This window comes from Vombatus ursinus, unplaced genomic scaffold (assembly GCF_900497805.2).
Source record: "Vombatus ursinus unplaced genomic scaffold, bare-nosed wombat genome assembly UNPS02009205.1, whole genome shotgun sequence".
NCBI lineage: Eukaryota > Metazoa > Chordata > Mammalia > Diprotodontia > Vombatidae > Vombatus > Vombatus ursinus.
In genome coordinates, this window is record NW_020948983.1 from 1,148,077 (window position 1) to 1,162,314 (window position 14,238).

At 34.3% G+C, this 14,238-nt stretch overlaps 1 protein-coding gene across 2 annotated transcripts in view; it reads left to right on the forward strand.

The window, feature by feature from the left end:
* CACUL1 (CDK2 associated cullin domain 1) overlaps positions 1 to 14,238 on the forward strand; it is an 83,371-nt gene that overhangs the window by 48,961 nt on the left and 20,172 nt on the right. For both annotated transcript variants that reach the window (XM_027851557.1, XM_027851558.1), the window contains exons 4-6: positions 1,183 to 1,278; positions 7,474 to 7,576; positions 13,216 to 13,305. In XM_027851557.1, the coding sequence (XP_027707358.1) occupies positions 1,183 to 1,278; positions 7,474 to 7,576; positions 13,216 to 13,305 (289 nt within the window). The remainder of the gene's footprint in view (positions 1 to 1,182; positions 1,279 to 7,473; positions 7,577 to 13,215; positions 13,306 to 14,238) is intronic.

Sequence of the window (14,238 nt, forward strand, 5' to 3'; positions counted from 1 at the left end):
TTGAATACCATTTCAGATAGCTGTGTGACTATGTCCAAGCCTTGTATTCTCTTTGAACCTCATTTCCTCATCTGTAAAAGAGACATAAAAGCACCTGCTTCTTGGCATTGTTAGGGGAATTAAATGAGATAATTTTGAGAAGTGCTTTGCACAGTCTTAAGATGTTACATAAATATGAGCTGTTACATATTTTCTTATTACTTTAAGTAGTGTCAGACTTCTTTCTGTAGGAGATATGAAGACAAAAACAAGACTTGTGTTCTTTGATCCAAAGAAGAAAATGTTATATTTTCTACTTTATACAACTGATCTCACTTTGTGTGAGTATTTTGTGGTTGAATGATCTAATGAGGAAAGTGAGCCCTTAAGTCAGGTAACATCAGCTTGGTGCTGCTGTGCTTGGTGTTGTTGGAGAAGTTACTTAACCACTTGCTGTTTGTTTCTTTATAAAATTATGACTCAGGCCATTTCTTCAGAGTAACCCACTGAAGTAGGGAAGGACGTAAAAAGATTTTTTTCCCTTCTTACAGAGATAATGACATAGAGACTCAGGTGAAGTACTTTTGTAACAAAGTTGTACAACTGGTGTCAGGGGTGATAAGAACGTCCTGGCTTCTTAGAGAACTGTATGAAATTGTATATAAAAACATTTAGTTTCTATTTAAGGAAAATGTAAAATTTAAGGTGGTATTAGTGTTTTTTTAAAGGGTAGGTTTATGACTTGGAATTTCATATTACATGAAGTCTTCCAAACTTCTTCACATTTTGACTTTCTGCTCTGCATTGGGCAAAATGAATTGTTGAAGTTAGTTATACAATTTAGTAATAACTTTGAACTTTTTATCTAAATATTAATATATGTCTTCAACTAGGAAGAGGTGAGACTTTTTAATGAGCTTTTTAATGTTTTGTGTGTGTGTGTTTAAGGTCTCTCAACCAAACTATAGATCTTATCACAGTCATATTTAGTAGTAGAGAGAGTTCTGATCTTTGTTTAATATTTAAGACCCAAGTTTCACTTCATACAAGTATCAGTTATGGTATCATTTTGGATTTCTTACTTTTCAAGTCATGGTATTAACCATGACTTGTAGCTATTAACCATATTCCTTTTTCCCTTAGGTTTTTATTCACTATTTGGGCCAGAACAAAAGATCACGTTTTTTTTATTGCTTCCTGCAGGCCAGCCCTCCAGAACTCTATATTGAAAGATTTAACTTAGCACTTGGACAATATATGGGAGCATTGCAGAGCATTGTGCCTCTTTTCATATATATGGTAAGTTTATGCTATTAAAAAAAAACAAAAAGACCCTGAGGAGAATATATGAACTAGAACCATGATCTGATCAATGAGAGAATGCCCTTTGAGATATTTGTGGCATTTTTCTGCCTTTTTTTCCCTTTTTTGAAATTGCCATAAAGTAACAGCTCCAGGATTTAGGATAAGTCATTTAATAATCTGGTAACAACACTTGCATATCTTTAAAAATCTTGATTTCTCTTCTCACGGAGCTTAGAGTTTAGTTAAAGAGGTAAGACTTGTAGAGTAACTAATAATACCAGACAGCACATGCCAAGTATCAAATGAGGGGTATAGTCACACTGCTAAGGAGAGTTTATATATTGTTTCTGTCCCATTGGTTGATGGGTCATAGTTGCATTTTTTCTTGGTCATGTTTTGTAATCTTTTGGGATGTCAGACCTTGCTCATGTAAGTTACAATTGTCAGCATGATTTGGGCAGTGAGATATTTTAATCAACCAACTACTCAGACAAATAAGGAATATATATGCCGCATGTATAATATAAATTTTAAAAACTGCTGCAGAAGATATAACCTTTTTTTAGTGTAAGTACTCATTCCATCAATTTAGATTACAGCTGTTGTTGCTGGTTATTTACATTATGAATTTGTATTCATACTAAATAAAATATACAAACATAAGTTATTGTACTATAAGCAAAAATGATGACTAATAGGGGCTTTGTTAGTAGAATGCTGAATGAACTAGGGTTGTATTTCCTTTGTAAGAAGGTGGGTCAAATAAAACCTTCAAAAAAATCCTCTTTTTGCAGTCCATAAAGATGCATTTATTCATTCCTGTTAAAGAAATGACATTGACTGTTTCTTTGTGAATGATTGGATAGCATTTATCCCTTAGTGAAATGTCAGCTTTGGGGGGAAAAGGCATATCCCCTGTTTTTATTTTTTAAGTACCTCATACGCACCCTATTTAGGAGAAGTTAGTTATTTTGGGATGTAGTGATATTGGCAGTTAAAGTAATAACTGTATTGATATGGACATACTTTTGTTTCCATAAATTAAACTCCTTGTCTCTTGATATTTCCACTATAGAGAGTGTAGATCAGAAGTAGATTGTAGGGATAGAGGGTATTTCTGGGTGAGAGAATTGGGTGTGAGTAGATGTTAAAACTTAATTTCAAAGTCTGTTGTGTACATAAATTGACAGTGGCTAGGTGTTAAGAATAAAATATGGTAACTTATAGCTCTAAGATCTATTTGTGATCTAAGGTCATACAATTAATATCTTGTTTTTTAAAACTGAATAATAAGTATTAAACTTATTGTCTCATTGTGATGAAGAAAGACAGTGTCTGTATGTTAGTCAGGATGTGTTATATAATACTTCATTGTACCTATGTTTTCATTGATGTGGGTAATCCTATATTTTAGAAGAGCAAATATTGTAAACATTTAAGTTATTCTATGGAATACAGTATTTTTTGTTTAAGGTCCCACATGTACTCACTAGTTTTGTAACTTTGTATTACAATCAGAACAGTGTATTCCCACTACTGAGTAGTAACATCAAAGTTTAGTACCTTAAAACTTAAAATTTTAATTGTGTAATAACCCAGAAGTGGAAATAAATCATATATATTGAAAAGACTTTCCTTTGGGACTTCTGTAAGCACAATGGTTTCATTTCTTATTGCTATACACATTAGTATCACAGACACCTTGTTTACTTCAAGGGATGAAAATGCGCATACAGCTAAATAATGTTTTCTTTAAATTTTTATTTGAACAACAATGGAAAGGTTTTATTTAAGATGTTTATTAATTTGACTGATATGGAAATGTTTTACATAATTGCACACATATAACATATCCGATTGCTTACTGTCTCAGGGAGAAGGGAGGGCAAGGAAGGAGGGAGGGAGGAATTGGATTTGGAACTCAAAACTTTAAATAAAAACGTTAAAAAATTGGAAAAAAAGATTTGCATTAATTCAACTTTAAAAATCAACCTTAAACTATGCTTCACTAACTTTGTATTTCTGGATATTAAATTTTCATCTGAAACAAAGCCATTGTAATTTTTTTTTGTTTAAAAAATTTCTTTGTTTTAATTTGCTAAGATATGCCCTTTACTTTCCTACACCAACTTCACCCCCATCCCCCAATTGAGCACACAAGAAAAACAAAACTCATTACAAACACATAGAGTCAATCAAAACAGATTTCCACATTGGCCATAACACCAAAAAAAAAAAAAATTCTCATTCTGCATTTGTATCCTTTCGCTGTTAGCTGGAAATGGGTAACATTTTTCATCATTAAATCTTATTATGCTGATAAGAGTTCAACGCTACTATTCCATCACATTTATGTATATCATAACTTGTTCAACTATTCTGCAGTTTATGTGCATCCCCTCAAATTCCCATTCTTTGCTACTTCAGAAAGAACTGTCAGTATTTTTATACATCCCTTAGAATTTGTTTTGCTTAGTAGTAATTGTTCCCCTTCATCTGCCCTCCTTCTAAACCTCCCTCCCACCTTCTCTCTTTTCTCTCCTGTTCATCTATTGCGTAAAATGTATTTCTGTGCCATCTGTATGTGATTGTACGGTTGCATGTAAGTATGTATTCTTTCTTCTTTTGAGCAATTCAAGAGAGTAAGGTTCAAGTGTTAGCTGTTTTCCTTACTTCCTTCTCCTTGTTTGTCTAGATGTCTACTTGTATACCCTAATTATGTGAGATAATTTTCCCTAACCTTCCTTTCTCCTTCTCCCCAGTGTATTCCTCTTTACCTTTCTTTCTATTCTTTTCTTAATGTCATCAAGACAAAACAGAACCCCTCTCAGGCCTTGTCTAATTGGACTTCCTGTCTGAACTCTGGTGATGATAGGGTTCAAAGGGGACATGTGTTATCATGTCCCCATATTTGAATGTAAGCAGTTTATTCTCATTTAGTCCTTTATCATTGTTCATTCATATTACCTTTTTAAAGCCACTGTAATTTTAAGTCGAGAGAGGTATGTATGTGAGATTGATTTATTTGACTTATTTTAGGGAATCATACAGTGTAGAGTTGGAAAGGACATTATAGCTCATCTGTTTCAACCCCATCATTTTGTAGGTGAGAACGTAGAGGCCTAGAGAAAGGAACTGTCTTACCCAAGTTGGTGGCAGGCTAGAATTGGAACCTATGTCTTCTAATGCCAAAGCTGGAGTTCCTCCTGTTCCAGTCTGCCTCTTACATACTCAGTAATAAGATACTTTTTAGTGGTGTTTGTATAGTGTAAAGTAGGTGAGTTCCTGAACTATGAATAAAAACATAGAATGAACACAGATAATGTATAATGTTTTGTCCTTTTATTAATGAAACTCATTAACAGGTATGCATTCTGACATGTTACCTGATGTATGTCACCTAGTTAAGTATAATTCAGTATTCTTTCGGAGTCAGTCAGTAAACATTTATTAAGCACTTACTTTGTTCTAGGCGCTGTGCTAAGTGTTAAGAATAAAAGAAAAGCAAAAGGCAGTCCCTGATCTCAAGAAGCTCATAGTCAGAATAATGTCCCAAGCCCAGAGAGGAGAGAATATCAAGGAAAAGAGGGTATTTGATAGTGTTAAAGGCTGCAGAAAGGTCAAGAAGGATGAAAACTGAGAAAAAGCCGTCAGATTTGGCTGTTAAGAGATCGTTAGTAAGTTTGGAGAAAGTTGTTTCAGCTAAATGATGAGGTCAGAAGCCAAACTGTAAAGAAGAGAGTGAGAGCAGAACAAGTGGAGGCACCTGTTATAAACAACCTTCTCAGTGAGTTTGGCCACAAAAGGAAGGAGTTGGAAGGGACAGTAGCTCATTGAGAAGGATGGATCAAGGGAAGGGAAAGAGGCATGTTTGTAGGCAGTAGGAAAGCAGCCAGTAAACAGGAAAAGATTGAAGATAAATGAGATTGGTAATGATAGGGCAGTCTTAAGAGAAGAAGGGATGGAATGGGGTCACTTGTGAATAAAAGGGTTTTACCTTGGAGGCAAGGATAAGAGTAGCCACCTCAGGTGAGATGAGGGTGAAGGCACCTGTTGGTTGAGGAGGGGAGACGAAAAAGCTATCAGCAAATGATCTCAATTTTTTCAGTGAAATACGAGAGAAGTTTCTCAGCTCAGGTTGGGAAGAGGGAACCATGGGAGGTTTGAGGAGAGAGGAAAAGGTTTAGAAAACCTTGCTGTGGTGAGTGGGATGGTGAGTCAGGGAGGTGTCTGCCTGGTGAAAGTTAGGTCCAATTGAGATTATGTAACAGATTTGTTGTGGACCTATGTAGCATAGTTTTATAATTTTCTTCACTTTTGTTCAACAGCAGTAGGAGCAAAGGCAATGATGGTGAAAGTAATTCAAGTCTAAGGGTGGGTGAGGCCAGATTGATGATACTATAAGGTGGAAAGGGACTTGAGAGGAGAGGACCGTGTACTATGGATTTGGTTCTCCAGAATGTCAAAATGGAAATGGGGAAAAAATGTAGCCTGTGCAGGGGTGGTAGCCTGGAAAAGAAAGAAGTAAAGGATAGAGGGTTTGGAGGTCATAGTGAGGACGAAGAGCAGAGTTTGGGGTTGCAAGGTGGAAGGAAACAATGAATGAATGAAATGAATGAAAACAATGAAACAGATAAGGGAATTTCAGAATTCAGAAACATTGCAGTTTTGTATGATGGTAAAATCAAGAGTATGACCAGCTCTTTTTGTAGCTGTGAGTGAGTGAGAAATGAACAACTTGTGCTACATGATTAAACTGTAATGATATTGGACCAAGGAGCTATCAGAATGGTCCCATTTAAGAATGGTAAGAGAGAAAAATAGAGTGATAGAGGAGAAGGGAAAGACTAGTGAATTCAGGGATTGGCTAAATATGTAAATCTCAACTTTTCTACTTAGTGTCTTTGTGGTTTAGACAAGTCACTTGACTTCACTAGACCTTAGTTTCCTCATCTGTGAAATGAAGATATGGACTAGGTTTTTTTTTTTGTTGAGATTCTTTTGAGCTATAAATCCTTTGAAGCTGTGATAATGTTTAATTAAGTTCAATGTCTTTTATTAGTACTTAGTAGCAAACTGTAGCATACACTAACTATGGTGTAATTGCCAGTATTCTTTAGAGAAGAATGTGTTACTCTTTGTTCTGTGGGAGAAAATTCTGTACACATGAACCTGCCAGAAACAATTATAATCTGAACTTTTTCTGCAAACCCAAGAGGTGACAGTTTCCCCATTTTGGAGTTTACAATTTTAAATATTCTCAAACTATAGACAGACTTCACAGTCAAGATTAAGCAAGATAAGTCTTAAGAACAATATTAAATTAAAACATTTTTGTTTTCATAAAACAGTCCAGTCCATCTTTTTGATTACTCACCCTAAGAGTTTTCCTTTGCTCCTCACCAAAGATAATCTAGAGATACATGCATGAACTGAAGAATCAAAAGATTTCTCCTTAATCTAATCATTACTCTAATTTGGTCAATGCATGGAGAGAGAGGGTGCTGCTCTTACATGGATTAGTCAAGGACTTCTTGCTTTTGTGGAGTCACCCTTAAAAAAGATGAGCACAGTTTTTCCTAGAAGTTTGATTTAAGTATTGATAAGGTTCCTTAATTCCAATTGGGACCAAAGATTTTAGACTAATCTATTATTTTGTAATGAGTAACCTGATGAGATGAGAGGGAGATAGAGAACAGAATGGGGGAGAGAGAAAAGAATCCACTCTATATCTTTAGTTCTTTTTCTAAACTTTGTTGTAACAACAAAGTTAAATTAGTTGAGACAAGCCCAACTCAGGTACTGCGCTAACCTCTTGCATCCCTGGCTACCTTTTCTCCTGTAATGCAGTTTTTTACCTGAGAATGGTTGGAAAGTTACAACTTCTTCCCTTGTTTTCTCCTCTAATGAGAAGTCTTCATTTCTACTTGCCTTGGTTCTATGAAATTGACTGAAACAGAATCAACAACATTATTTAACTTAAAAATTTGTGGGTTTTAGCATTATTTCATAATGTTGGACAAAGTTATACCTTTAAAACTAAAGATGACTTTGATATTTGTGGTGGAAACTATTTTTAGAGATTTGGCACCCCTTACTTAAAAGTAAAAATGTTATTAGTATTTTAGTGAATCACTTCATTGGAATGATTATTTGCTTATAAATATTATTTTTAATCTTATTTTCCAGAATAAATTTTACATAGAAACCAAGCTTAACAGAGACTTAAAAGATGATCTTATAAAGCTGTTTACGGAACATGTTGCAGAAAAGCACATTTACAGCCTAATGCGTAAGTAAATATATTTAACTTTTGAAAGTTGAGGAGGCTTTAAAATTATTCTGGCAAAGGTTTCTGGTTAAAACTAATCTTTTGGAAGAATCATGCTTTCATGATTATATCATTTACTTTATTTCTGAAAAATGATAATACTTTGGCATTAAAGGCACAAAAAGAATAGTCTAGTATTTAATTGCCTTGGAACTGTATAAAACTAAGTCATCTAAATTAGCATATAACATGAAAATGCGTAGTGGATTTTATTTTAAAATATCTGGGCATATTTTTCATTTTTTGTCTGATTTAATACCCAGATTCCTTGACTTTAATGGTCAGTTCATAAACATTCTATTTAGCTTTTCATTTTATATTCCATTTTATTTCATATAGCCTCATCACTCATTAAGAAATTTCTTTAATATTAAATGGTGATATAAACATACTGTGAAGAGAGATGAAAGGAGATAATTTTAGAAAGCAATGTGTTAGTTTTTCATGGCATTTGGGTAATAGCTGACTTTTATATAGCACTTGAAATCTTTTATCTCATTTACAAAAGCCTTGTGAAATAGTACAGATATTATCTCCATTTTTGCAGATGAGAAAACTGAAGCAAAGAGGTTAGGTGACATACTAAAAATCACACAGTAAAAAAATGTTAGGGGAAGGAATTTTATATCTGGTAAATAACTATCTCCCTCAGCTTCTTTTACACAGTATGTATTTGGATGAATAAATGTTTGAATGAATCCATTGTATAAAGCTAAATGGTGAGAGCGTATGGGGAGTCACTGACATCTTTGAAGGTTGTATATAACTAGCATCCAAAAAACGATTTGTGAAGGTAAAAGGTAGAAGTTATCTGTATCTGTTATTTAATTCCTGAGAAATCATAGAATCATTTTAGATGCCTAGGATTTTAAAAGAATACCATTTGTTTTTTAAAAAGTTGGGCAGATGTTTTAAAACATTTCACCTGGTAGTATTCTGGCTATTAATAAGTATTCCCTAGACTGTTGATATTTTCATGTTTCTTCCATTGTGAAATGGTATATATAGCATGTTGAAAATCTACACTGCCAAAATCCTACAGAGAAATTATACCAGCTGACAAAAAACTTATTTATTTTATAATTATCTGTTTGTATTTGGCAGTAATTAGGAAAACAATTTCATTTTGCTCATTTATCACAGCTCTAGGGAATTTCAGAGATTTTAGAAGTTTGGGTCAAATGAATAAAAGGTTTCTTTGCTTATTATCATTTACATGATGCTAAAGAGATGAAAAAAAAAAAGGCTTCTGGTCTTCCAAAAACGGATGGGCATTAATTGAATGTTCCCACTTATTCAAGGGGGAATATAGCAAGTAACTCCATGAATATTTTTAAATCCCATGAATGTATAGCAACTACTGGTCAGCTATGGGATAGGACATTTTGTTATATTTTACTTTACTCTACTTTGTTCTATCTACTTTACTCTAAAACATCTCTCTGCTCCTTGCACTTCACCTAGTGAATGTAGGGAGTGCCAGAGTGTTTACTTTCCACCACCTACCTATACATTTTAAATATTCTTTTCCCAGTGTTAAGGAAGATGTTACTCTTCTATTGACTACCTATTTTGTGTAGTTTTGTTATTTGAATACTTGTGAAGGCATAATTGCTATTTTTAGGTTGGGGAGGAGGGGTTGGTCAGATTTCTTACTATGATGTTTTCAGTGAAAACATGAATCTTTTCATAAATATGTGGGTTTTCTGAGAAGACTCATGTCACCTAATATAGGGCATAAAAGTTTTATAGAAATGGTCTGTTCTCTAGGAGTGATCATTCCTTTGGTCTGCAGAATTACATTGCATTTTTTACTCCATCAAAGCACTCAGGAAGGAACAGGTGACCAGACTCTCAAATTCAAAGTCTTATAAAGAATCTAAACAATAGTGATGTAGTTATATTTGTTAACTTTTCTAACAAAAAAACAAAACCTCATGGTTTATGGACCTAAACTCCCGTTTATCAGTTTCCTTCTACCAACTCATCTATAAACCTTTCTTTAGAAATGGAAATAGAAAACATTTCCCAGTCCTTCCACACTCACTCAGCTGGTAAACACCCTCTTTTCTCCAGTGAAAAGTGGTATCATATCAACTGAATAGCACCTTGTCTTGTAGCATGACCTGGTTGTTGAAGGCATATTGCCACGTGCAGAAAATATTTGTGACCAAAAGCCAAAGCTGAACCTGTGATTTGTAGAGAGGAATTATTTCATGAATAATTCCAAACACTGACCTTTGATTGCAGGTATAAAAATATTCTGTTTAAGTACCTGTAGTACAATTATTTGAATATCTGACTGAGTAGAATAAAACATACCTTCTTCTGGCTGATATAAAAATTGTATTCTCATTTGAAAGAAAATAGTTATTTTGGTTTCAACTAGAAATACGCTTTAGGAAGTAAGGTCATTATAAGCCCATTATAAGCCAAAAGAAGCTACATTGTGATAACTCTTTGAGGAATAAGCAAGCTAAGCTAAAGATGCAAAGGTTTTGATTAGCTAATTTCAGAAAGTGTCTCAGGATATGAGTGTTTTGATTTGCAAAGAGATCGATGTCAGTTTGCACATCAAAATTAGCAAAATAGTTTGCTTGAAGAGAAATATAAGATGGGAAGGGAGAGAGAGGCGGGGAGGGAGGGAGAGACAGACAAAAAGAGAATTGGAATCTTTTTTAAATAGGTTTGTCCTCAAAGAGGAATAATATGTTAGACAAAAATTCACAGTTCCTCTTTGGTTATCATCAGTGATAATAACAGCTTCAATTATGTTAACTTTAAGTATAAGTTACGTAAGCATTGAGGCTACAAAGTACTTTCATATTTACTCCATTTTATTATAACATCATGAGCTTATAATTACAAAGTGCTTCCTCTCTCCCACTTTCCTGTCACTTTAGAAAGTAAGTAATACGATTAGTATTCCCATTTTATAAATATGAGAACTGAGGTCAGATGACTTAGCTTACAGAGGTTATATACATGCTTAAGTGTTGGAGCCAGCTTTTCAATCTAGGTTCTTTGACTCCAGTACTCTTTCCTACACCACACTGTGATCTTTTTTTTACTAAAAAAAAAAACAAAAAAACTCTCTCTCCATATATACATATATATATGTATCTCACTCTTATGTATATTTTGTTTTTTAAAGAGCCATCAGTTAAATTTATTTCTGTTTCTTAACTTGTGCTTATCCCAAAGCTTTCAGATTTGCCTGGCACAATGTATTTTGAGATGTGTAGTATTTATATCTAGATGTTTATGTTACTTGGCAACACAACTGAGGCATTTACCTTTGCCTTTACTGAAACATTGGGTTGAGTAGTGAGAATTTAGTGACAGCAGTGCTTATTGAATGCCCCTGTTGATTGCTCTAGGATTAGGGTAGAGGTAATATCTTGAAGTTTTGGGGAGTCTTTAGATATGGCTTAAAATTTGGCATTTAATTTAAATATTCTAAAGTAAAAGAGAATGTGCAACAGTGCATCTCTAGTGTATATAGAATTCGCCTTCTTGACAATTTGTTATTAATAAATTGGGATATAAATGTAAAAGCTGTTGCAGCATTAAATATAGTCAAGATTTTTTTCCAGATGAAATTAGAATTAAATGAGTAATGTATATTGATGGTGATATGCTTCGTTAGGTCAACTTTAAGTTTAACTAGCTGAACATTTTTTAAATGATGAAAGGTTAAGTTTGTCAAAAAGAAGTTTCTCATATCTCTCCTGGAAATACTTCTCATTTTAAAAATTACATAAACAGTGATCCCATTGTGCTTATTGATTATGAAAGAATTTGACTTGGTAAAACAAAACACAACCTTATAGGATCTTTTACAAGATGTCTTCCATCCATGCATCAGGACAACTTAGATTTCTTAGAAGATGTAACAATAGAAATAATCCTGTTCAGTGACCTTCTGATAATAAACATCAGGTGAGGCGTAAAACAGGGAGATTTATTCTCACCAAAGGTATTTACCATTGTGATGAAAGAGATCTGGCCTTCACAGTCCAAGTTAAGGAGGGATAATCTCCGGATTGTGAAGTCCTCCAGATATTCCTGTCTTTGGATAGTACTATGCTGGTTGCACCAAATATGTAGCCTCCTGGAAGAGATATGTAACCATTCAAAGAAGTTTGGCTTGTTCATACACATAGGAAAGACCAAGTGAATGAAGAACTTCTTGTGTAGGCCTGATCTATTGCTTACATATCAACATGTATTTTGATAGGTGCCTTACAGAGTTTGTTCAACAAACAAGAGGAGAGCAGACTGGATTACTTTAGGGGAATTGCTAAGCTTTTTTACCATTTACAAAATTTCTCATAAAGGCAAAGGCGGCCCATATTTTAAATACTAACATTTTACTGGTGTTGCTACATGGCATGGAAAACTAAAAATGAGTATTACACAGAGAGCAATATAGGAGTGCATGGTGCCTGCAGCACATAACAAGTAAGAAACTCTAACAAATAGGAGTAAAAGATGTCTTCAGAGAATTGCATGACCAGAAGTGAAGTCTGGTCACATAGCAAGGGGATGTGTGTGTCAGATAAGCAGCCATTGTGTACAATTGCTACCCTGTGGGAAAAGAGTAAGGCCTCCAGCAAATGGGATGAACTCTGTTTGGCAAGCCTTTGTTGAGGCGGTGGACCTGAGTAACATGAAATAGGCAGATATGGATGAATTATAATCTATCTTGGAATGAATTCCCTAATCAATGAGATCATAGATCCGTTTGAGTATGTATAAATGAAGAATTATTTTCTGTAACTTTATATCAGACTATAGTAAAACTCTGCTATTGACTTATTTGAAAGACTTTAGCTATAAATAAGTGACCATAAATTAAAAAAAAAATAACATTATTGATTCACACTGTAGTATCTGCCAAAAAATTACTTAAAGCTTACTAAACATTAATGGAAAAATAGTAAAAATTTTTATCTGTTTGTGATTGTGATATCTTGAATAATCTAATAATTTTTATAATGAATAAGTGTTAATTAATCTCAGTGAATCCTTAGTAACAAAAACAAAACTCATTTTCATTTGGAATTATTAAAGCAGCTCAGTTATCAGCCCTCCTGCCGTGTTTAGAATAAACTCAGACCATTGCAATCCAGAAATTTTATTTTTCTGAATGTTTCCTTGTCAGGATTTATTGACTTCACTTACCAAGAAACATTCTCTTATGGAAAGATAGGGGATAGTGACCTTATTGAGTTTATTTATTGTCAAAAAATCAAATCTAGAGAACATTCTACTGCCTCAGTGAAAATGTTTGATTCAGCAACTTAATGGAAGCACTTACAAGTTCATTCATTATAGTAACATGAATGGTGTCAATATTCAAATGTGATATATGCTAGAATGTGTGGGAATTGAGTCATTTCCATTAGACATTCCCACAGACTCTCATGTTTACTAGTAAGCCAGCAATTACTGTCTCTAGTTATATGTAGATCTTTTGTAGAAATTTTGATAAGCTTTTCTTAGAGAAGCAGGTGAAACAGGAAGGTTGTAAACAGCAGCCTTGGGGACTAGTAAGGGTTTTAGCCTTTGTAACCATTTTTTCTTTTTTATTTCAGCTTTACTTTTAGAAGCCCAGTCAACACCATTTCAAATAACACCTTCAACTATGGCAAATATTGTGAAAGGCCTGTATACACTTAGACCAGGTAAACATTACCTTTTTCCTTTGAAAAGGATTGAAAACATTGAGGGTCAGCCTCAACCAATAGTGAAATGGCTTAATTTTTTAAAAATTAAATGTATATTTTAAATCTTCTCCTCTGTGAAGGTTAATAGTAGGACATTTCATTGTGTCAATTTAGTTTACCACTTTATAGATTGTTCTAATGGTAGATATTAGCTATTGTGTATATGGCACTTTTAAGGTTTGCATATGTTACCTCATGTGATCCTCACAACAACCTTGGGGGGGTTGTAGCTATTATTATCACCCTCATTTTAGAGATGAGAAAACTAAGGCTTTTAAAAAGTTAAGTGCAGGCAGCTAGGTAGTGCAATGGATAGAGCATTGGCCCTGGAGTCAGGAGGACCTGAGTTCAAATTTGACCTTGGACATTTACTAGTTTGTGACCCTGGGCAAGTCACTTAACCCCAATCCCCCCCCCCAAAAAAAAGAAAAGAAAAGTTAGGTGTTAAATAGAAGCCAAAGTTCTGAAGTAACTGCTTTGAAAATATTTGAAGTTTTAAATGCTTCTTTTGGGAGTAAAGTGGAGTAACTCCATACCTTTGATTTCACTGGGTTATGGAATGCTGGGTGAGGAAACTCCCTCTACCAATGCCAACATACAACTGTTCTGCCTCCTATGGAATTAGAGAATTGCCTGGAGCACTGAGATGTTCAGTGACTTGGCCAGGTTCACTTAGCTAGTATGTATCAGAGGCAGCCCTTGAACTCAGCTCTTGTTGACTTCAAGACTAGCCGTTTCTCAGTTGTACTGCGCTGCCACATAGCATGGAGTGGTATTTATCATCGTGACATGAGAACAAGTGATCTAGGCAAAATTGTACTCTAAAATAGGACTTAGGAAAAGAAGGAGTTAAATGGTAGCAAAAAAGATCCTTTGAAGAAACTGAATCTC